Below are 23,727 nucleotides of genomic sequence, written 5' to 3' on the forward strand. Positions count from 1 at the left end.
CTTTTTCTTTAAATTGTTCAGGTATAGGTATACAGTAAGAGTTAGCGCAGATTCCATTTGAAGGTTAATTCTATGGCGCTCCATGCAACAGGTTTTCTGGTGTTTCTCTCGATCCAATATGGCTGGCCCATGAAATAAAAACAGTGGAAAATACTTGTTAATTTTTTCTGATTTAATTGTGAAATAATCATACCTTGGCATCATGAATTTGGTATGAAGCTTGTGAAGTTGTTATTCTATCTATTTCACATCAAATGCTATAAAACTTCATGTGAGATTGATAAAAAAAACCAATCAAAATTAGGCAAAAAGTACTCCTCAGCTCAAACTAAAGCCTGTCAAGGTGCTGTAGTGCAGCTGTTGTGTACATCATCACACACACACACACACACACACAAACATTGGTATGCTGTATTCATTAATCACGTATGACTTCAAGAAGCTACTAGTACCGTTACTTATGGATATGAATTTGACATTCCATGAGGTGATGCCGGTCATCATAGCTTCAAGGCGCAAGGGTCCAATATTGTTTTGGTACCACAAGAAGCTCCAGATAGATAGTGGATGCTGGAGTTAGTTGGACATGTATTTACTGTATTTACCGGTATTGTTAAAATTTGACTGGCATTCCATCTTTCAGAGTCCAAATGACAAGAAGAGGTTACAGACGTTCATGTCAGACATGCTAAAGATTGGCTGTCTGCAAGGCCTCCGATATATAGACATGTACATGAGAGGAAGGGAAGAACTCGTCATCAACATTCCAAACGAACCCAATAGGGTAAGGAATAGGAAACAATGAAGTATTCCGACACTAGAATTGTTTTTACCCTTTCCATGTCAATCTTGTATAACTACAAGTCATCTATTCTTTAGAGTATATCTTCAGACCTTGAATACTTGTCTTGGTAAAGCCCTATTTGTCTAAATTCATGATTTTCAAACGTCTTTTTCTTCTTCAGGATCCGTCAATTGTGTCACCTCCTTTGAGCCCCTTGGATTCAAACTCGACATTCTCTCCTGGTAGTAGCTACGGTTCTGGAAGTCTCGCCGCGCAGCTAGCACAGATGGAATCCTTCCCTCCAGCCTCACCGAATGAAGACACCATGAAAGAGGTAAGTCACTCCCAAAATCGTTCAAATGAGATGTAAATTGAGGTTGCATGTGTGACCAGTATCTTTGCTGGGGCAAACAAAAGACCCTATCCTAGTGGACAGAAGCTCAAGATTGACTCTTCTCCCTGATCAGACCAAAGACAGAGTCACCCATCCTTATGGCATGCAAAAAAGTCCTGATGATGTAGTACTCCTTGAAGAATTTTACCCTGAGGTCAAAGCAAAGGCAGAAGAAAGAGTTGGTGAACTGAACCCAAGGGTTAACTCTGAGTACCATTTCAATCGTCTTTTACCCATTATCTGTTGTCATGTTTGATGCAATCTTTTTCCAGGATCCAAACAAGACCATGTTCCTCCTTGCCTGTTACACTCGCTACAACCGACCTCTAGTCTGGGCAAGGACGAATCAAGAACGTTTAAAACTGATTTTAGGATCATCCAAGATAGATCAGGATAATCCGTTAGCGCTCAAATCAACAACATTATGGAAAGATAAAGGTAGGTTATATTTTTTAAACCTGAGATTCCTGGAAGTGTGATAATACTGGTTTCTGACAGCTTTCAAAAGTAAAGCTCCACCCAGAGAAGTTAACAACACCTGCTTTGGATTTCAATATATGTGACCGATCCTGGTTGATGGATCCAAATTTTTTTCAGACATTTTTATATAAGGTCCAAACATTTGGTATTTTACTGGAGTTTAGTATATTTCACCTGTAAAAAATAGAACTCTCCATGTTTCAGAGGTGAAGATATGGGAGATCTTAGCTGAGCTAGTTCGCGTCAACACACGTCCGCATCCGTCCAATCCCTTTGCTATAGACTGGGACTACTTGGAGACACTATCACTACAGGAACGAATCCTACTCTCTGCATCTCTTATTAACTTCCTGCAGCGTGTAATACAACACCAGCCTGGTGACAGGTCATACAGTGCTAAAGGTAAGAAAGTCAGGGAGAATTCGAATGTGTTAGAGATAGATGGTCATTTTGAGGAACTGCAGCATGCCGCATTTCCAGCATATTGAAAAAGCTTCCACACTCAGTTCATTGAACTTTGTACAGTATATCTTATGAAGTTGAGAGCACTCTGAACATTCTATATCATTGATATGACTCTGGCATGACATAACTTTATAATTTCGTTAATGAATTCTTGATGATTTTTTTTCTTCAGTTCTTGAAGACATTGCCAAATTGAACAAAAAACATTTTGAAGGTCTCCATGCGTTGATACATCAAGGAGGATTACCGATCTTGGAGAAACAGTCAAAACCCCAAGCTGTCGTTCGTAACCTAGGATCACGGACACAACGATATCCATCGGGGAATAATAAATATCAGTACTGAATAGATGGACTCAAAGATTGTGCATTTGGATATTTGTGTATTATTTTCAAGCAAATTTTCATCATATTTGTGTTCGATATTTTAGAGCAAATGAAATGTGCTATTTAAAAGAGTGAACATTTTGTAACAAGTACAGATTGTGTTAGTGTGTTATCTTTGCAACAGTTGGAACAACAGCTGAATTGTGACCAAGGGTAAACACCAAAAACATTCACTCGTTGCCGATAACTGTTGCAGGTTGTGATGAAATATCCCATTTGTAATGGGCGTCAATCAAGAATCTCAATTTATTGAATTCTTCTGTATTTGTAAATTTACATGTAATTATACACCATAGACATTAATATCTTGTTGATTCCAATCTCTTTCTCAACAATGCCACACAAAATCTCATTGACACCATTCAAAAAACTAAAATACAACAGCAAATCTACGAAGAGTTCTTTATTTATAATACAAGGTGAATTGCCATACAATTTGTGAATCAAACATTTATATCTCATCGAAGATAACAAAATATCTGATGGAAAATTATCTAACAAATATTACGTACATCGAGTGAACAGAAATGAAAAGAAAAATGCAGTAGATAAATATTTACAGATAGTAGCATAAAAATATTGCAATGAGAAAATGCATTTTGGTTGTTCATATGGTTTACTTCAATAGTTGTTCAACTGTCCATTCACTTCTTATGCCTGCATATGCTTTTCAAACATTTCCTCTTGTGCAAGGCTCATGTGAAACAAAAGGTCACAACGCCACAGGTTCGCAAGTCAACAAGAGGCAGTCTACTAATAGCCAGCTTCAGGAATACAACCTTTGTCTCTACTTACTAAGCACAAGCAGACAACATGTCTTGGAGAAACGACTGACAGAATCCCAGATTCTTATCTATGATCAGATCTTATCAATAAATCGTGGCAGTATTTAGAAAAGAAGAGTCTGAATAAAGTTCATTACAGCTCGAGCAGACGTCAATTATGAAATGACAGTCAGTTTTGTCTGCGCATTATTGACTTGCCAAACGTTCAACTCCTCGTATTCTTCAACGCACTCTTCAATTTGTGGAGGTTTGAATCCCTTCGAGATGCACCGTTCGATGAGGTCAGTCATCTTGAACGTTTTGCTGCCTTTTTCAGAAACCATCTCGCGAATGGCGTTGTAGATCTGGTCAGTTGTACTTTGAACCCTGAAATGAAGAATGGATACATGAGTTTGGAATTTTCGAGTGATTTGTTCTCAGGGAATTACTCCCAACAAGTTTTCAATAACGTCTCCTGCTGTCTCACAGACCTCACTGCCATTGATAGCAAGGAGACATACTTGGGGTGGCGAGTAGACCTGCCAACAGAGGCGATCCGCCAAATGGATGTTAATTCAGGCAACAAAACACCTGGGTAAAGTGTTTCCACTGTACTGGCCACAAGGGCAGATGTCTGGGCAAATTCATTCAGCAAAGGTCTTCAGTTCTGCCCCCTCCCCTGGCAACCCCTTTGGTGATCGAGATCAAAAGTCTGGCCAATCCTGCAATATCTGATGATGTGGGTAGGAGTTTAGACGCCACTCCTGCAGAACGTAGTCGACTTGGCATATTTTGTATGAAAATCCCAAGTTGTACTAACCGTGTGGCATGTTCTTGTGATGTGTTGAGTGAATCCTTGGACATTTCCATCAGCCTCATCGCCTCATTCACATCCTCCTTCTCAACGGAATCAGAGAGTCGAAGTCGAGCCTGAAATTTAACAAGGAGGAAAGAAATAAGACTACCCAGTCATTCTTTGACTTTGTCACAGATGTCTGAGGGGGAGTGAGCAAATTTCTCCTGAGTCTGCATTGCACATGCCTCATGCTCTCTGAAGGCGAGTTTATGATGATGGGCACAAGGCCAAATTGGAAACAGAACAGGTGACATCACAGAAGTCTCTCATACAATAAAACAAAGGACGGGCACCACCAAAGATTACTTACCAAAGCTGTCGAAAGCCGCAGAATAGCAAGCAGCGTCCTTGCAGAGGTGAAGGTCATGTCTTTGTTATTCCTCGCCTCCTTCCTCATCTCGACGTAAGCACCCGTGATGTAATCCGTCAGATTCTCTGGGATGATCGGCATTTTGCTCTTACACAATGCGATGTACCGTCTCATCAACTTCATGTCGAGGGGGACGAATTGCTGAGGTGGCTGGACGTTATGTTGGTGAACGTAGGCGATGTGTTGGGCTAACCTGGAAACGTTTGAAAAGCTTTCGTTATATTTTCCGAAACTAGTAACTGACCTGTCAATTGCCGGGGGAATTTACTATACTTTATACTACACGACATGATACTATGTCTATTTACTATCAGATTGATGAAGAATCGAATATTCTTACCTGAGATCATTTTCTCGATCAGGCTTGTCTTGAATCAACCAAAGCAGATCAAATCGAGACAACAGAGCGGCTGGCAGTTGGATGTTCTGTTCTACTGTTTTCTTGGGATTGTAGCGACCGTACGCAGGGTTAGCTGCTGCAAGGATTGAAACGCGGGCATTCAAACTTGTCATTATTCCAGCCTGGAAAGGAACAATATTTAAGTTAAACAAAGATTTAGGATTCTATGACTTTCATTTACCAAAGTTATCTTAATTTTTTTCAGAATACTGTTGAGTTGCTTTTGCATCTGAACTCTTCATACGTTCATGAGTTCAAGACCACAAGGGTACAAGAACACCCTAAGGTAATGAGGACAACTGACCTTTGCTATAGATATTGTCTGTTGTTCCATTACTTCATGAATAGCTGTCCTGTCCCCATCCATCATTTTATCAAACTCGTCAATACAACACACACCGCCATCGGCCAGGACGAGGGCGCCACCTTCCAGCATCATCTCACCGGTCAACGGGTCCTTCATCACCGCAGCAGTGAGACCTACGCCTGAGGAACCACGGCCAGTGGTGTACTGGCTTCTGGGGGCAAGGCGGTCGATGTAGGAAAGGAGCTGAGATTTGGCCACTCCAGGGTCACCCATAAGACAGATGTTGATGTTACCTGTAAAGCATTGGAGAAAGTATGAGCTTTTCACTGACTGTTCACATATTGCTGTAATTCCTTTTTAAATTCAATCAAAGCACTCGTACTTTCGCCCGAGACTTTGCGAAAACTTTCAATTCAAGGAATCTTACCTCTGATTTTCATTCCATTTGGGTTCCTATCCACACCACCCACAAGCAACATTAACAGGGCCTTCTTTACGTCCTCCATCCCATAGATCTCGGGCGCAATACTACACGCCAACTTCTCATAGAAATCGTCTTCTGCAACTTGGCGGAGTTCTTCCTCTGTGAGATCTGACGCATCAAGTTCGTCGTCTTCTGATTTGTTCATCTTTGCAACTCTCTGAGAAGAAAAGACATGTTCCTTTTAGTACAAGGCTTAAAAATTCACACAAAGTGTTTTCGAGTTTTCTGGGTAGATTGCACGTTAGTTTAAATGACTCGGGCCATGTTATGTCGCCAAGACTTGGGTGGCTACTTTTGATGTGAGTTCTCCCTATTTCACTCTGTTGAATCAGCCCCTCACACTGGGGCCAAACTCTGTGTTTGACACAAGTTCGTTTCTGATGTTGTTCGTCCTTTATGTCCTGGGAATCGTCTTTTGGTGGTGCAGTTTTGAATGTGTCAGGCAGACGAGATACCATCAAAACAGGCAGGGAAGGCACTGTGGCTTCATACATGTAACGGAACCACTTTCACACCAAATACTCACATGTGCCTCTAAAACAGTCTCAGACAATAAACCTTGCGCAATCTGTCTGAAACCTGTCTTCAACATGGGCAGGAACACACCGGTTACGCTGACATGGTCTCCAGGCTGTACGAGGCGCGTGTTCTCACCCCTAGCGAAGATGGTCATACTCCGAGGAATGTTTCCTACCGGCACCTGGTCACTCTGGAAGACAGAAAGTAAAATGTTAGTCAACACTAGTAGGAACAACCCGCTGGGTTTTTTAAGCCAAAACATTTCGTGGAGATTTTTAACTGCAATCAGGGAAACTGTTGGAAACACTTTATACTACTCGACATTTGGTGGGCAAAATAACTCTCAGACTTTGACATTGACCAGAAAAATATGGCACGTCAAACATGTCAATAGATGACGAGGACTGCTCGCATGCGGGCTTGATATAGATCACAGGTGGCTGCCGTTACCAATTATTGTCCGAGATGTCTGCGATGACCAATGCAATAAAGCGATTATTGTTGCATGCAATTTAAATTGAATTTCAACTCACATGTTCTTGAATCTTTAACTCCTGGAATTTGACAAACTTTGACCCTCGTGTCTGTAGATACAGTCTTCCTCCTGATCTGTTTGTGGTACATTCTTGCCCAGGGCACATCATCAGTGGCATGAACACAGGAGATGAGATCTGCAAATGGAAAATATACTTGTGGTCAAACTACACAACTGCGATGGAACAAACTACTTCCAAACGTTTTTCAATGCACCAGTTTCTTTCAACTAGGATCAGCTTTCTTGGCAACACAATTTTCTCTTTCCCACATTAACATCTCATTCAAACAGAAAATTCAGAAGTCTCTCAATTTCTTCCTACTTTCTTGACACAATATTTACCTCAACACCCTCCTCGACCATTATGTTTCCATTTCAGATGGTCTACACTAGATCCCACTACCCCTCTCATAACAACTTCATAAAGCGAATTCAGTGACATAGTTAAGAACTTACTGGTTGGTATGTCTCCGCACCACATTGATCACAGGTATAAGTGGCTACAATCATCATGGGTTTGACCTCTGTGGCTCTGGTCACAATGCCCTTCACGCACACAAGCTTTCCAATATTGTCTCCCTTAACTTCCCGGATGGCAACATGTTTCTTTAGGGTGGGCGCTTTGAAATAGATTTCGCTGAAAATTGCATGAGAAATATTTATCAAATAACCGTTTTTTCGAGGTTTCCTTATTTGTGTACCAATTCATCAGTCTCCCATTCAAGAGGGGGCACGCAAATTCAAAGTGAACTAAATGAAATGTAAGTCATGTACAACTGTCCAGGCTCAGTCTGCCTCAGAGCACTTTACATTCGTCCGCAGCCTATTCCAGGAACCTTCCTCATTCCTGTAGAAACCAAGGAACACACTCACTGCTACACTCGGCCATTTCAGGCCAGTTGAAAGTACCCAGTGGCACTGACCCGGACCTGACCTTTCGATCACAAGTTGGGCGCATTTCCACTTTGCCACCTGACAGCTTCCCAATACTGTACACATTATGGTATTATACTCAATGCTTAGCTATTTGCACAGGGTGGAGATGAACCAGGCAAGACCCTTCCTTTGTATAACTTACAATCTCCTCATAAGTTCAGCCGGGTATTTATTCCTTGGGTCCCTGGTTGCCTCCTGCTGGGGGTGGTGCCTCTGCTCCATGAGTAGTCTGTGCTCAATGTAAACATCGAGGGCATCTTTGTGTGTTGGCTACAATTGTAAAGATTGGACCCAAGTTTTTACACGTATTAACTTTTTGAGTGGCTGACTGGCAGTGAAATCTACACACATAAGACAGAAATTACAAGATATTAGTATTGAGTATGGAGATGAGTCAGCACACAAAGATTTCATGATCCACTGAGTTATTCAGTTGAAAATACTAACCTCTCTTTCCTTGTATTCAGGCAACATCTCCTGAATCACATCCCCAAAGATCTTCTCATAACGCTTGGTGTTCTCAAGGATGGCGTCGGCCATGTCTGGATCATGGTCGGTTATGTCATCAAGATCGATGGTGAAGCCAACTTGTTCCCGATGAGCGATATTCATCTGTTAAGTGTAAGTAAAGAAGAAACATAAATTTACCAAGTCAAATGACAACCGTAACTAGAAATTCTATTGAATTTCGAAAGATTCTTGATGCGATCATCTGACTCTCTGCTTCCTAGGACTAAGTAATTCTCTCAAGCTGGACTAATTTCAGGTTAGGTACCAGGCTTTCCTTTGACATTATAATTATCTCATGCAAACTTACTAACTGACGCCCATAGACAAACTCTTTCCCGCCATCATCAGCATCCAGGTAAAACTCAGCCAAGAAACTCTTGATCTTTTCTGAAATAATAAAATAGATGATATTTATCATAACGTTAAGCAATTTTGTATCAGCTATCGCTACGTGGCGTTGTACAATACGCCAGTTGCGTCACGGTTGACCGTCATTCCAATCAAACAGTGGCAATATTACAAATACAATGTAATGTAGTAATGCTCCTTTACAACGCATGCTTTGCATGCACTGTGCAGTGCAATGCTAATGCAGAGCATAAAATGCACGCAGGATCTTTAAACTTCGGAAAATTCTTCCAAGAAAAAGTTAGAATTACCCCTCTCAGCTTCGTAATCTCGTGGAGGCATGATGTATCAATTGACTGTAAGTTATGGCACGTTAGACTGTAATGATGATGACGAAATTATAAGCAATCTGGGCTAAAAAAACGACAAAGTTTGTTTTGGAAGTCACAAACAAAAACAAAATGCACTTTCGCAAAACGGCGGGAAATTTTTGTCATGTGACGGTGTAACAATTTCTGGAATATAAGTGACTCATTTAAATCAATAGCACACAAAAATATTGAATAATAATATATGGAAATTATTGAGCTGAGATTCAAATATTTGTTCTTTTTATTTCATGTATCCAGGTTTTTATTATTTTGGTCTCCCGGAAGTTCCTCGCACCTGACAATGAGGTCATTTCCGTTCTATAGTTGCGAAAATGGTAAATGTCGATCCAAAATATCTTTCAAAAACACCCTTCTAATTAATTAACGAGTTGCAATTGAGTCAACTAAACAGAGGATATTAATCATATTGCTTTTATGCTTTCAGCACAAATTAAAATCAGCCCAACGAGAGAAGGTGAAGCGGTTTACAGCGTGTACGAATACAGGCGAACATGGAGAAAAGATTGCAATCCAGTTGTTGTCGAGACACGACTGGATTTTGGATGCTGCAGTCGACAGCTACTACCAAGCTCCAGAAAGAACCACGAGACGAGAATTGAAACCATCAGTAGACAGAAAGAAACTGGATCAGTTATTTAATAAATATAGAGGTGCTGATAATTTCTTGTTGGTTTTGTAAACTGTTAAGACGAGTCAAAATGGAAAGTGTTGCATCGTTCGTTGTCATCGTTGCAGAATTTCTGAAGTGTCAGATGAGGGAAAATACTTTTTGACGCATATGTTTTAGTTTGATATAATACATCGTTTCATATCTGAATGTTTATTCAACAAGTTGGACAAGTGTCCATGACTGTCACTTGTAATAAGGTCAAGTAATCCTCTATAGGCCCCTAAATCTAATTTAATTGAGCATGAGGCCGTCCTCGCTGTTTACATTTCAAGACTCGAGTGTTGTGTTATTCGCCTTACAATTTATGAAAAAAGAAGAATAAAAGCTGGAGACGGAACACTCTTGTTCGAACTAACTGGTTCAACACTTGAATTCATTCAAAAGGGTATTAAACCACAATGATAAAATGAGAGCTGTCACATTGTTATTGTCTGGCTTCAGTTGTAAAACTCATTGACATTGTTTTCTTATGTAATCACAAATGGTAAAGTCGATTGCAAAGGATCCAAATGTGAACTTTTGTTCCAACAATGACAGTGCGCTGTCTTGGACTGGCATTGTTGGGTTGGGTTGGCCTTGTCCCAAGACAGCTATTTGCAGTGGTTCGTACTGTCTTGCCAAAGTTGCATGAGTAGCATTGACTTGTCGGATGAAAATTCTCTTACAATTTTGATTGTTTGAGCTCTATACAAAAGAGAAGTTTTTCTCACTTATTTAGGGTTTTAAATGTTCATTACAGATACAATTGATGAGGAAGAAGAGAAAATGAAAGCTGACGGCGTAGAGCGATTCCTGAGTGATGTTGGTCTTGATCCGACAGGTCGTCTTGTCCTCATATTGGCGTGGAAGTTTAAGGCCGCGACGCAGTGTGAATTCACGAGAGGTGAATTTGTAAATGGGATGGCAGATTTGGGGTAAGGAGGTGTTGCAACACTTGAGACAAGTCTTCAAATCCGACTTGCCAAGATCTTCAATATTCAGGAAGTAAATATGATATAAGTGCAAGAAAAGAAGGTGTAATGTGTGAAAAAGTTTCCTTCAAACAGAAATTTACAATAAAAATTCATAACCCATCTGAGAGGAATGTCTGTGACCAAATTTAGTGGTGAAGAGTAGCTCAAGGAAAACAATGTGTGTTTTTGCTATCAATTCTCAAATCAGTTTGAATTTCGTTCCAGCTGTGATACAATTGATAAACTAAAGGTACGATGTAATTCATTAGAAAACGAGATCAAGGATAGTACGAAATACAAGGAGTTCTATCACTTCACATTTAATTATGCTCGAGACCCAGGGCAAAAAGGACTAGGTAAGAACAAATAAAAATTCATCCCTTAGAATTTTAGTGTGGGCTGAAGTATCTAAACGTGCCTTGCTGCAACCTTTCCTTCAGAATTGCAATCTAGCAGAAAAAATTGCCATTGTCTCGATGAATATCAGGTACGACAGATACTCCTTCATATTTAGTTGCATTATTGTACCATATCTTATAGCAACTAGCAAACATACAGATGTCATTGTAAGCCCACATTGTACCTTTCATCATCTTGTTCTTCTTATGTCACTCTTTTGTAATGTTGTATAGTAATTGTAAAACCTTTCTTATGAGTAGCACTGTAATGTGTAATTCTTGGAATTAAGTGTGCGGGATTATTGGATTTGGGTTTAGATAAGATACCGGTGGATAATCGTGGAAAATTCCCACGGTCTACTTTTAATCCTCCATTCTCCCCAGCGTGATCAATTACGTGATCAATTACGTCAGCATTGGTGCGGCTCCTCATTGGATGGAGACGCATCAACGTTGCCCCCTGTTTGGTGCAGACTAAGCTGCGCGTGGATACAAAACAGCTGTCCGCACGCTCTCGGCAGAGAGAGAGAGAGAGAGATAGAGACAGTCCCGAGTATTTCTAATCACGTGCACGAATCGTCATCCCGACGAACTATTTTATCAATTATGACTTTGGTCTGTATAATTTTGTGAAGCAGTGTTAGAATAAAGGATCCGGACGTTAGAAGGCAAATTCAGCTTCTTACTTTTATAACCTGTGGAAATACGACAGTAAGACCTAGTGTACTCACATTTTTGTCTTTCAAATTTCAGATTTAGACATGGCTGTTGCGTACTGGAACATTGTTTTGGAAGGAAGATTTAAGTTCTTAGATTTATGGTGCCAATTTTTACTGGTAAGAAATCTTCCAAGATGAATGAAACCCTGATTTTTTCAGTTGATGCCACTAAATAATGATATATAGGACTTTCCCAACCATAAGTTGTTTTGATATGCAAGTTAACCAGAGTTATCCATAAAAGGCAGTACTTCCATGAAAAGTTATTTGGGCCAAGCATGTATGTCAAACTTATAAGGAAATCTTCACAATAGGGTCATCAAATTTATGACATAGATGCATCTTAACATTGTGCGATAGAAACATTCCGACCTTGACCTGCTTTGCTTGCTTCTTTTCAGACTCACCATAAAAGATCAATTCCTAAAGACACGTGGAATCTCCTCTTGGATTTTAGTTTAATGATCGACGACGAAATGAACAATTATGATGAAGAAGGTAAAACTGTTAACAAAAGTTCCAAAAATGGGGCCAAAAAAACTAGATTACAATACTCACTACCCAGTGATCCAAAACATGTGAACAAGAAGAAAATTGAGACCAAGATATCTGGATCGGGTCCGGCAGTTTTTAGATCCAGAACCAATTTTGTGAAGCAGAGTTGGGTTCTGGTGTTTTGGGTCTCTGGGTAATGAAAGTATGGCCATCCGTTTGTTGGGCCACCCTGTATAATAACAGATGCTCCATAATTTTCAACTTAGGTTAAGAATAGATAAAAAGTTTAAACTGGAATACAGAGATTACAATGTTGTTTGGCTTGGAGGATTGAAATCATGTACCAAGGTATGACCTTTAGTCAAACTGGGAAGTGAACTGATAGTCTTGACCAACTGCAGTTGATCAGCCATGGTTTGTTGGGCCACCCTGTATATTAACAGATGCTCCATAATTTTCAATTTAGGTTAAGAATAGATAAAAGGTTTAAACTGGAATACAGAGATTACAATGTTGTTTGGCTTGGAGGATTGAAATCATGTACCCAGGTATGACCTTTAGTCAAACTGGGAAATGAACTGATAGTCTTGACCAACTGCAGTTGATCAGCCATATCTGAAAGTACAGTACAGTGCCATAACATTGCTACTTTATGTTTCTTCACTGCAAAATAATGAATTCTTTCAAATTAATCCTTCAGGAGCCTGGCCTGTCCTAATTGACGACTTCGTAGAATACGCTCGACCTCTCGTACGGAAAAGTACTGCGGTTTAACATCAGGAGTTGTGTTCCTTCGGTGAAAGTTGGACAATATGAAATTGTATTGCTGACATAATGTGTGAACTCCTCATGGACGCTTTAAAGATCTGCGAGCAGGAATGTGGAGACTCGGCTGTTTGGAGGAGGAGTGATTTTCGAAGAGCAGGATTTTTGTAGAGGATATGGAAACCTTCTGAAATCTAGATTTGTTTGGTATAAAGTTTGGCTCCATGAATGATCATAGAGTTTGTTTTTCTCTTGGTCTCTTGTCCTGTGTTGATATCGTGGACACCTACACCCCAACCCTTTTAATCTGGGAATGAATTCATCTCATTTTTACCCGGAATCTGCCTGAAGTTTTAAACCAGATCTTTAAGTTTGTTTTTCTGATGGTTTCTGATTTCATATTGGTATTGTGGACACCTACACTTCAGAATCAGAGTAAAAAATCATCAAATATTTATCTGATTAGAAAATTTTGTTGTGAGTCTTAGAATTTCCACCTGTGGATGTATAAGAACTAAATTTTTCCCAGGATTTCTTTGAAAGTGCTGTTTGATTTTTTATGGGTCAATTGCATCCGTGAAGTTAAGCAACCAGCAATGTATTCAGCTGCAAAATCTCAAGAATTCGAATTTTTCTTTGATGTTTGGTTTAAATATAGTACGAAGATGTGCTCATTCTATATGTATAGTACTTTATTGTCTTTAAAGGATCTGCATAATTCCAATTTGTATATGCATTGGTGAATTGTGTCCACTCTTGATAGTTGTCGCCAGAACAGTTCGTGAAGAAATCATTTTGATTTCATTTTGTATGCAGCAAGTCTGTTCCCGTGACCGTGAGCAAAAGTTTAAATAACTGGGCCTCATGATGTGACCTTGAGTCAAAGACAGTCAAGGTATTGACCTAAGAACCAGGGATAATTGGATCTATCTGGACTTTTGGATGACTATCTTTGAGGGGTTGTTTCAAAATAGTTGGAAAAGACAAAACATCCATTTCTTGGTGGAAAAATTTAATTTGTCATGAGGTTACTTATCGATGAATTGTGAGAAGATTTTTGCATTTATCGTTTTTACTTTCATTAGCTTAGAATAGACTGGTTCCCTTTTGTTTCACTAGGGTGGGTAGACTCGGAATGAACAGTTAACCATGCATAGATCAGACTTGCATAAATTGTATCCTCCTGTACAATGGACAGGTCGTCCCAAGTCCAAGTTCCAAGTCTGTTGGTGATACCTAGAACCGATTTTCTGGTCCAGTTAAGTCAGATATGTGTCTAGTTATCTGTACACTTGAATATTGATGATACCCTGCCAGATGGCCTGTAGTGCAAAATCCTTGAGTGACCATATTTAAAGGAGTTCAGTTATTTGTAAATTATAGGGAGTCAAGAAAGTAATGCTTGTGTTGTCCATATTGCATTCATCCTTTAAAATCTTTTGTAACCACTTCAGTAGGGTGTGACAAAAATTATTTTGACAGCCCATCTTGAAGAGAGGCATAAATCACTGCATCTTTCCCTGTACTGCAACATCAGTTGGGAGCTATTGCTGACTTTTGGTGGCTGTACTATTTCTCAAATGTGACCGGTCATAGCAAAACCAGACGCATGTTGCTCCGAGCTTGGTAGGTTGAGACGGGCTGGTTGTTCATTTCACTGTTGTCTGCCGTTTGTGAAATCTGAGTACATCAATTTCTTCCTTGTGTCATTTAGGCTCGTTTTCTGTGCGACATGCGTCTCCTTCTGCTGTGACTGGTCACAAATGATATCCTGGAAATCCGATCAAGAGCTGTGGCAAACCCCCCCCCTGCAGTGGATCAGAAATAGTGCTGTTGTCTAAAAAGATGCAACTTCTCTGGTTTTACTGTATGGCATCGAGACATCCAGTCTTTCATGCCCTGATGTTGTTGGCTGGAACAGTACTAACTCAACACCAATGTTGACTTGTCCCTGGTTAGGAGACCAAATACAGTGGAACCTCACCTGGTAGACCCCTGTTGGTGGAGACCATCTTTATCAAAGACATTGGGTGATATGAATAAAGACTAGCAAATGCTTTTACCTCAATTTTGTACAGAAAGGCCTAGTGTAAATGTACATGGAGTTTTAGATAAAAGCATTTGCTAGTCTTTATTCATATCACCAATGGAATTCGGCCCAGAATTGGGCAGTTCCATTGAATTTGACTTCTATAATCGGATTATAGATGAACCTCTAGGAGTAGGACACTCTCTCTATGATGACACCGATATTGGGCAGTTTCATTGAAATGACACCACTTGACATTTATCAGTCCGTGGAGATTATTCAGTCATTCGTGTGTATTTTGTCTCCAATACACTTCTTATGGATGAAGCACCCACTGCTAGTTGTGATAAAGTAACCTCGCTTTGAAGGATGAAGGCAATATGGATACTTCACCATTGGTTTGTTATTCCATGTTATATAGTGTTTGCAAGTATTTGCAGAGAAACCTTGTAAATAAGACATTTTGATAGCTTATTTTGAGAGTTGACGTGGCATGAGCATCCCTTTCAAAATACTGTGCTCAGTGCTAACAGGGTGACCTGCAACTGTTAGAAAAGCTATCAAGCCTACCCTAGTTTTCTGACCCAGGTGGCCCACAAATTGTTGCTTGTTGCAAGGTAGGCGTGATAACCACACACCCATTGCAGCGAAAGTCCGAGTTACTGAAAGAGCTTGAACTCAATGGCAGATAAATGGAAAAGGGGCAAGGCTCGACAGTATCCACAGCATTTGGAAAGGGTTAATTTCATTGCCTGCTGCCCACACACCTCCCATTCAGCTAACTTTGTAAAAATGTATTAAAAATGAATGATTGATAATAAACTATTGTATCATATGATCAAATTATCATTTATTTCATATTTTTGGCTCACCGTAGGGGAGTCTATACAACACCGCAGTGTCCGTCGTCTGTCGTCCGTCGTCGTCGTTGTATCCTATTTCTAAAACTGTGGCACGTTTCTTAACCGCTAGGGCTATGGACTCAAAACTTTGTATGCATGACCCCCCTAGGTCGTCGTCGTCGTCAGGCATCATGCTGGAGCATTTTAACCCCCCCCCCCCTCAATAAGACCTTCCGAGACGCTTTAAAGGACCACAATATACAAAATTGGTTCTAGTTCTTCGATTTGCCGCTATGATAATGAAATGTTTTTAATTCAGCGCATGCGCAATACATCGATCGACTAGGGGCATTAATGTTCTAGGTCTCGTTAGGGAGTTTTTCCCAAATGTACGCGATGATGACGTGCCCCATTAACAGGACGTAACATCTATTTTAAAATGCGTTTCCAAAGTGAATGCATGAGGACAACCCATATTTGTGTCGTATATCACTGGAAACGCCCGATTCCCCTGAATCTGCAGGATGTTAAATCGGGCATTTTATTTCTTTAAATAAATCATAAGCGTCGCATTTGCTCCTAGCTCTGTTCACCATCCCAAATGGCAATATTGCCAATTGGGCCGGACAATCACGAAAACCCCCAAATATTATACATTTCTTCCTGAATAATTCTTAAAGTGACCATTCTCCAATGAAAGACAGTTGCTTACGCTACACAAAAATCACAAAAAAATCGAGGGTCAACCATTGAACTTTTGAGATATGTTGAATTTTGCACAAATCAGCGAAAAACGCACCAACTGGCACTGGACGGCATTTCAACACGGGGCCGACGCACATCCCAAGTTCAGTATATACACATACGTCGGCAACAACGGTAAATGCGTAGTTTCTTCTTAGCCGCCTATTGAGTAGCGATCTAGGTTTTAGAAACTCCAAAAAAACATGTCTTTGCCAAAACAACTGCTGAATCAACACTGAGAAATCAATGATTTTAGGAACTACGGTTGGGTTGGCCGCGCATGAATACAAAAAAACCTCCCTAATGAAACCCTAGCCTCTCCCGAACGAAGACCGGGAGACTGGAGATTGGTCAGGCCCGAGTAAGCGCGGCGCTAGTAATCGAACACGCTAAACAAATAGTTCTAAAACTGTTATCCAATTCTCCAATCTGCCTCACTGACTTCACTATTCTCTTCCTTAAGAAGTTATTTGAACATGTATGTTGTCAATTACCTCAGATAAATGTATATTGCTCACAGAAAATAGATATTTTGAATTTTACAACCCGCGTACTAATTTCTCCTGAAGCGGAAGTAGGTCGTACCATGGCAACCTTGCAACCATCAAACAACCTGTGCTGCCAACAACCTCAAGCAGTGTCTTCACTTGTATTTCTCTCCCTAAACAGTGATCAATTTTGGTGCAATAACTTCATAAATATCGCAGATTTATAGACAAGACGACACACAAATATGGCGTTGCCATTCCTACCAGGGAATTCATTTAATCAAAGGGTTTGTAAAGTTTTTCTGGCTGTCAAAATGCGAAAATTTTGAGTGCCTCAACTACATACAATTTCGATGACAAAGTCAGGACGAGGACTGACAGTGCATAGTGGCAAATTCTCAACTGGACTGCATGCATTGCGCCGAATGTGTTAACTGTTTCTGTCACTCACCAACCATGGGCACTTCCAGGCACTGTCGATGGGTTAGAGGAGTGTTTTCAGTATGGATATGTACCCTGTGACTATGACTATGTCACTGTGACTGTGTATTAATTTATACTATTACTATACTAGTATTTATACATGCAATACATTAGGCCCTAGGCCTATATTTCCCCACAATGCTTGAGTATTTCTAAAACCACATACTTTTCTTACAGCTTGGAAAGAACAAATTTCACAAGTCCCACCACTTCGATATGAACAATGAAGTTGCCATGCTTGTTGGCGGAGAAACGAAGCCAGGAATTGGAGGTGACCCACTCCGAGGGCAGAGACTGAAACCAGTGAATAGTACCTATCCCTGCGGTGCCGGAAGCAAATTGCCAGCCTGGGTAGCATTCGACAGACAAGTGCTATGTTTTGATGCTTATTTCCAAGAGGCTGTCGATGAAAAGAGAGAGGAACAGTTCCGCATCCGAAATTGCAAAATCTACTTTTATCTAGAAGATGATTCCATTCAAGTTATTGAGCCTAGGATAAAGAATGCTGGTATACCGCAAGGTAAGAAATACTTTTGAAAGGTTGTACTTGTAAGAACTCAGATAGTCCTACTCGTACCTCGTTGGAATTGGATACCTACCAAGGTGAATTTGTGTAGTGTCATGGACCTTTAAGTAAGGATCTTGAATTTACTTTGATATCTAATTTAAAGGTCAAGCATTTTGTATATTCTGAACACATTTTTCATTCACAACTTTTTCCATATACAATACTCAATAGGTACACTAATCCGACGACACAGAATCCCACGCTCACCTCCAAATGACGAAGAGTTTTACAACGTGGAGGATTTCAACATTGGCAAGGAGATCTGCCTGTACTCACGTGTCTTCAAGCTGACTGGCTGTGATGAATTCACACAGAACTTCTTGTGCAAGCTCGGAGTCCGAGTCAACCAGCCCGATGGAGCACCTGTTGATCCTTACATGGGATACAGAAAAGCTGTAAGTTGATGAATTTTTGCCAGTGGATGACTTTCCTGGGGACTGACCAATGTCAAAGAAAAAGTTTTTGTATGGCAATTCAGTGAATCAGTAATTTGCATTTCAACAATTCAATTGCTTTCACTTTGTTCTTTAGATGGATGAAAGCATGCAGCCCCTCCGCCCTTATGAGAAACATGACACACTCAAACAATTCCTTGACCATGACCGCCATGTCTTGCGCTTCTACTGCTTCTGGGATGACTCTGACAACATGTTCGGTGACCCAAGGGAAATGGTCCTCCATTATTTCCTCGCAGACGACACCATCGAGATTAGGGAATGCATCCCAGCAAACTCTGGCCGCGATGCTGCACCGATGTTCTTGAGGAGACAGAGGCTACCCAAAGACATTGTGCCGTTGAATCAGCCGGGCGTGGCCACGGACAGAACCGTCCTGAATGTGTTTGGTCCCACTGGTCATGGGGGACGATATATCTTGGATTCCCTGAAGGTTAGTCATGAGTTTCATCAGTCAGAATATCAGTACATGAGGGGAGGCTTTTAAATTGGGAGGAAACACTGGAGTATTCCAGTACAAGGATATCATCTGGGCCTCGGATCTACCCAAGGCCACTGCTGCGATAGCAATCGGTGTCCCCCAAAATGCATTGATAATTTTGAAATTCAAGGCTAGTGATGTTCACTTTGAAGTGTTATTGCACAGATGAGTTGATAAGACGATGCGTTTCTGTTTCAGACTGGAGCCGTCCATCATGAATACTACACTGACAGTGACTTAACTATTGGTTCTTGTCTCAATGTCTGGGGAAGAAAGTTCATTCTCTGTGATTGTGACACTTTCACGCAAGAATACTACAAGACGAAATATGGAATCGGTGAGTTGGCTTTGCCTTTAGACTAGAGGCCATGCAGTGACGTCATTTCGATGTCATTCTTGCTTAACTCTGCTGACATCACCAACAAATGTGCCATCCGTCTTGATTGATGTTGCCACACTTTATTAAAACTGCCATTGTTGTGCCAACGAACTTGTAACACATTTTTATGATCCTCCCCGGGCATGAATATGAGTTGGCAGTGCAAATGACTAAGACGCCAATCATAATAGTTAATATACAGATAAGTTGGAAATTCGGCTTCGAACTATGACGGTGCAAAAGAAAGATTCGTCACTCACAGTTTAATAGAATGATGCACTATTTTCGATTGTCTGAAAAATGTTGTCTATATTCTTGTTCAACTGCCAGTGCGCATCTTATCGATGGTAAAATATGTTATAACGTTTGTGTTATTCGACATTCCAGAGGACTTCACACCTGTCAGGTACAAATCCCAGGATAGCTCAGCCAAGTCCCAGCAGTGGCCGCCCTACAATGGCTTCGGAAGTGAGGAGGATTCTCTCTGCTCTTGCATGGGCCTGATCCCCAAGCCACCAAGGCGCGACTTCATCAAATTCATGGAGAAAGATCGTCACGGCCTGGACAGCAACGTCTTGCGTTACCTTGCCAAGATGGAGACGACGAAACCAATTGATGCAGATCGACGATTCATCATTTCGTATTTCTTGTCTGATGACACGATATTAGTATTTGAACCTCCAGTGAGGAATTCCGGTAAGAAGCATTATTTTATTTCTGCTGCAGTGAAGAGTTGTTCCCTCCTCAGCAGTGGGGTTGGATGAGATCTTGATGAAGGAAAATGACTGGCATTAGCACAGTGGTTAGACTAGAGTGCCAAAATCATATTTAGGTTAAGGGTTTAACTCTTACATGCTATGATGATTTGTTGTCGTAAGAGCAGTTGTGTCTTCTTCATTGTTGACGATGTGTCTTGTTGCTGTGGGCAACACCATGCCATCAATTATATATTTTTTGTAAATCAGTGCAATCTCGTCTTCCAGGAATCATCGGAGGTAAATTCTTAGAGCGTGGCCGCGTCAAGAAACCGATGCAACAGCGTTACAGTACCGACCTTTCCGAGTACTACTCCGCCTCCGACTTGTTTGTTGGTGCCGGAGTCGACTTCAACTGCCATCGTTTCAATATCATAGATGCAGACGAGTATGCCTTTAGGTATATGGAGAAATGTGCTGGTGAGGTAAGCAGTGGTTGTTGACAAGTATAGGAAAACATTTCATCATAGCAATAACCGTATACCCTGTCTCGAGGCCCTGTCTTTTAAAGTGTCTCCTGTAGCAATCGGGATGTTATTGGTGATTGAATAGATAATGTCTTGATTGTGAATTCTCCAATGATATCATGCTAGCGGTGCATCAAGGAATGGTACTGATAGAAGCTTAGGCCTATAGCTAATTTGCATTTCCATGTTCCGTTTGCCAAAAGATCAGATTTCCTATTCTACATGTATACATTGTGATTTGCAAATAGTGTCTCTGCATTCAGCTTACTCATATTTTCTTTTCAATTTTAGTACCCCAAGGCCAACATCCAGGTCATCCTGCAGACCCTGGCTGCCCTCGCAAACCAGAAGAAAGACGAAGTCAAATCATTCTTCATGCGGAACGACCCCAACGGCAGTGGCATCCTCATGTACGAGCAGTTCCACAACCTAATCAAGCAGCTGGCCCCACAGTTGACGGAGCACGAGATCATGACCATCGCCCGTTACTATGGCGACGATGCGGAGCAGAATGCACAGATTGATATCAAGACACTCATCTCAATCGTCCAAGAGCAGCTGAGGAAGAATAACTTCGAGGGTTTCGTCAAGTTGAGCGAGAATTTCCAACATATGGATAATAGCAGGTAGGTGCTGCCAACTTGGCCTATTCTTTTTGGAAGTGCAGTGCAAATAAAATATACTCACTTGTATTGGCCATAGATTTTGTTTAAATTGTCAACAAAATGACTCCAAACACCACCAGTTAACCAATGTACTTTTCTAACGTCAACTCATTTGGTAGACAAAACTAGTTTTTTGTGTTTTTCAATTATCTGCTTTCTCCATTCTAGATGTGGCGTGCTGGATGCTGACACCGTAAGGAAAGTGTGCCATGCCCTCCATGTGCCGATCGCTGATGATATGCTGAGAGCACTTCTCGTCAAGTGAGTATGCTTTGTTTTACAAACGCGTCTCAAGTCACCCTGGCCATAGATTCAATCTTGAAACACGCTCTATTCATTTGTCCAGCATTGGCTTATTGTATCACTCTTTCTCTCTACAGGATGGTCTCAAATGACCAAGGTCACATCGACTATGAAAGCTTCATCAAGAACCTGAACTGGAGGGATTGCCCTGTTGCCCCGATGAGTGCGCAGGGTGTCCGATTCGATGAAGGCTGGGCTGGCAACCAAGCTAAGGACCAGATTACTCAAGTGCGATATCAAGTTCTCCTGGACGACATCTTGGGTGGATCCGAATAAATCTCATGATTCATCATAAGCAAGGGACTTAAATTTGGATATCCGTCTTTTCGGAAATATTCCGTCCAATGATAAACTTTAAATTTTATTTTTGAAAAAGTGATGTTTGAACTGTGGAAAATAGATTAAAAAGACAACTCCAGAATATCAGGTTATGTTATTTTACCCCCAGCTTTTTGGACCATTATGATGGAAAATGTAGTTTGATTTGTGAACATCCTACGTGTCAGCTTTGCTGTGGATTATGGGAAGTCATCATTAGGCCTACACATGCAACTCTTGGTATTTCAGATCTTTTGCCAACTATTGGAATTGGATTTCAGAAATATAGCTCTACCGGGGAGAAAGACTGTGAGTGTTGTTGTTTACAAATCTGCCCTTGTTGGGTAATTAGCTGTGATAAATCTGTCGTGCACTAAACATTGAGATTATTAAAACACCTCATTTCACATTTTCTATGATTTAGAGTCAATGAAAACTTAAAATCCTTACCGCTGGGCCAAATTCTTATCACTGGGCCAATCAGAGTTTTCTGACCAATGTTGGAAGTGTCCACTCGTGGCACCCTACAGTGATTTGTCGAAAGCTGTTGATTTATTTTATGTAAAATACTTTATTTTCTCAATCGTGAGTATAAATTCGTGTGGACACTTCTCAATGTCATCGGTATTTGTTGTGTTGGCGATCTATTTTGTCCTTGAGAGAAGGACTGGTCATTGTCATGATAGTATAATGTGTCCGAGAATGGAAGAAACCAACTCTAATATTGTCTTTGGTAAACATGAGGTTCATTGCAATATCAAAACACAAATCTTTGGAGATGGAGTTACGTCACTTTGAGACAGAACTAGGCCTCTTCTGAGACGGCACTATGGATACGGAGTTATGTCTCTTTGGAGACGTACTTACACCTCGTTGGAGACCTACTTATGCCTCTTTGGAGACTAGAGTTACCCCTCTTAGGGATTATTGCAATGACATGCCTTGAACTCTTCACAATGTCAAGACAATGTGTATATACAAGTACGTTTACAATGTATGTTAGCTTGTTTTTATAATAATAAAATGGAATATGTGACTATGTTTAAATCCTTTTCATTGCCTTTGTGATTATCTGGAGCATATTGTACTTTTCACAATGCCAAGTGAAAGCTTGACCTAACCAAATGAAATGTTCTTCAAACGTGAGAGTCACTGCCCCTTCAGCATAGATGTAGAGATTATCTCTAAATAGTCCCACTCAATCAAACCTAACCTTGGATGTGCCGATGTCTTCACCAAAGATGTCGTATGGAAAGATGGTGTTCTGACTGACTACCTTGGATGTGCCTATGTCTTCACCAATGATATCGTATAAAAAGATGGTGTTCTGACTGACTACCTTGGATGTGCTGATGTCCTCATCAAAGATGTCGTATGAAAAGATGGTGCTCTGACTGACTACCTTGGATGTGCCGAATTGTCTTCACCAAAGATATCGTATGAAAAGATGGTGTTCTGACTGACTACCTTGGATGTGCCGATGTCTTCACCAAAGATATCGTATAAAAAGATGGTGTTCTGACTGACTACCTTGGATGTGCCGATGTCTTCACCAAAGATGTCGTATGAAAAGATGGTGTTCTGACTGACTACCTTGGATGTGCCGATGTCTTCACCAATGATATCGTAAAAAAAGATGGTGTTCTGACTGACTAACTTGGATGTGCCTATGTCTTCACCAATGATATCGTATAAAAAGATGGTGTTCTGACTGACTAACTTGGATGTGCCTATGTCTTCACCAATGATATCGTATAAAAAGATGGTGTTCTGACTGACTACCTTGGATGTGCCTATGTCTTCACCAATGATATCGTGTA

The 23,727-nt window shown here is 40.7% G+C and overlaps 4 protein-coding genes across 4 annotated transcripts; 3 read left to right on the top strand and 1 right to left on the bottom strand.

Moving 5' to 3' along the window:
• The first annotated feature begins 118 nt into the window (after positions 1-118).
• On the top strand, positions 119-2,812 carry LOC135494878 (uncharacterized). Its single transcript, XM_064783186.1, has 6 exons — positions 119-211; positions 644-784; positions 966-1,118; positions 1,451-1,616; positions 1,863-2,060; positions 2,296-2,812. The coding sequence occupies exons 1-6, from the start codon at positions 203-205 to the stop codon at positions 2,466-2,468; spliced, it is 840 nt and encodes a 279-aa protein (XP_064639256.1). The 5' UTR covers positions 119-202; the 3' UTR covers positions 2,469-2,812.
• A 92-nt stretch (positions 2,813-2,904) lies between these two features.
• LOC135494877 (DNA replication licensing factor mcm7-B-like) lies at positions 2,905-9,014 on the bottom strand. Its single transcript, XM_064783185.1, has 13 exons — positions 8,850-9,014; positions 8,498-8,577; positions 8,128-8,292; positions 7,823-7,950; positions 7,201-7,381; positions 6,743-6,880; positions 6,217-6,399; positions 5,634-5,847; positions 5,204-5,499; positions 4,840-5,021; positions 4,440-4,692; positions 4,094-4,203; positions 2,905-3,660 (listed from the first exon to the last, which is right to left on the bottom strand). Exons 1-13 carry the CDS (start codon positions 8,878-8,880, stop codon positions 3,450-3,452), a joined length of 2,172 nt encoding a protein of 723 aa, XP_064639255.1. The 5' UTR covers positions 8,881-9,014; the 3' UTR covers positions 2,905-3,449.
• Positions 9,015-9,225: 211 nt separating this feature from the next.
• Positions 9,226-15,802, top strand: LOC135494774 (DCN1-like protein 1). The gene is made up of 7 exons (XM_064783038.1): positions 9,226-9,244; positions 9,355-9,580; positions 10,340-10,514; positions 10,779-10,909; positions 11,705-11,787; positions 12,072-12,168; positions 12,866-15,802. Exons 1-7 carry the CDS (start codon positions 9,242-9,244, stop codon positions 12,937-12,939), a joined length of 789 nt encoding a protein of 262 aa, XP_064639108.1. The 5' UTR covers positions 9,226-9,241; the 3' UTR covers positions 12,940-15,802.
• A 1,354-nt stretch (positions 15,803-17,156) lies between these two features.
• LOC135494792 (EF-hand domain-containing family member C2-like) lies at positions 17,157-22,954 on the top strand. The gene is made up of 10 exons (XM_064783075.1): positions 17,157-17,320; positions 17,694-18,036; positions 18,256-18,479; positions 18,616-18,972; positions 19,219-19,357; positions 19,787-20,095; positions 20,383-20,579; positions 20,913-21,247; positions 21,455-21,547; positions 21,667-22,954. The coding sequence occupies exons 1-10, from the start codon at positions 17,279-17,281 to the stop codon at positions 21,863-21,865; spliced, it is 2,238 nt and encodes a 745-aa protein (XP_064639145.1). The 5' UTR covers positions 17,157-17,278; the 3' UTR covers positions 21,866-22,954.
• Positions 22,955-23,727: the final 773 nt, after the last annotated feature.

This window comes from Lineus longissimus, chromosome 10 (assembly GCF_910592395.1).
Source record: "Lineus longissimus chromosome 10, tnLinLong1.2, whole genome shotgun sequence".
NCBI classification, from domain to species: domain Eukaryota; kingdom Metazoa; phylum Nemertea; class Pilidiophora; order Heteronemertea; family Lineidae; genus Lineus; species Lineus longissimus.

Excerpts from the sequence above, each read along its gene's own strand:
- LOC135494878 (XM_064783186.1), top strand. Across the intron at positions 1,119-1,450 it reads ATGAAGACACCATGAAAGAG|GATCCAAACAAGACCATGTT; the intron begins GTAAGTCACTCC and ends ATCTTTTTCCAG. Across the intron at positions 2,061-2,295 it reads CAGGTCATACAGTGCTAAAG|TTCTTGAAGACATTGCCAAA; the intron begins GTAAGAAAGTCA and ends TTTTTTCTTCAG.
- LOC135494877 (XM_064783185.1), bottom strand. The coding sequence starts at position 8,880 with ATGCCTCCACGAGATTACGAAGCTGAGAGGG. Across the intron at positions 8,578-8,849 it reads AGATTACGAAGCTGAGAGGG|AAAAGATCAAGAGTTTCTTG; the intron begins GTAATTCTAACT and ends TTATTATTTCAG. Across the intron at positions 7,382-7,822 it reads GCTGAACTTATGAGGAGATT|CGAAATCTATTTCAAAGCGC; the intron begins GTAAGTTATACA and ends TGCAATTTTCAG.
- LOC135494774 (XM_064783038.1), top strand. Across the intron at positions 9,581-10,339 it reads GTTATTTAATAAATATAGAG|ATACAATTGATGAGGAAGAA; the intron begins GTGCTGATAATT and ends TGTTCATTACAG. Across the intron at positions 12,169-12,865 it reads GAACAATTATGATGAAGAAG|GAGCCTGGCCTGTCCTAATT; the intron begins GTAAAACTGTTA and ends TTAATCCTTCAG.
- LOC135494792 (XM_064783075.1), top strand. The coding sequence starts at position 17,279 with ATGGCGTTGCCATTCCTACCAGGGAATTCATTTAATCAAAGG. Across the intron at positions 17,321-17,693 it reads GGAATTCATTTAATCAAAGG|CTTGGAAAGAACAAATTTCA; the intron begins GTTTGTAAAGTT and ends CTTTTCTTACAG. Across the intron at positions 21,548-21,666 it reads CTGAGAGCACTTCTCGTCAA|GATGGTCTCAAATGACCAAG; the intron begins GTGAGTATGCTT and ends TTCTCTCTACAG.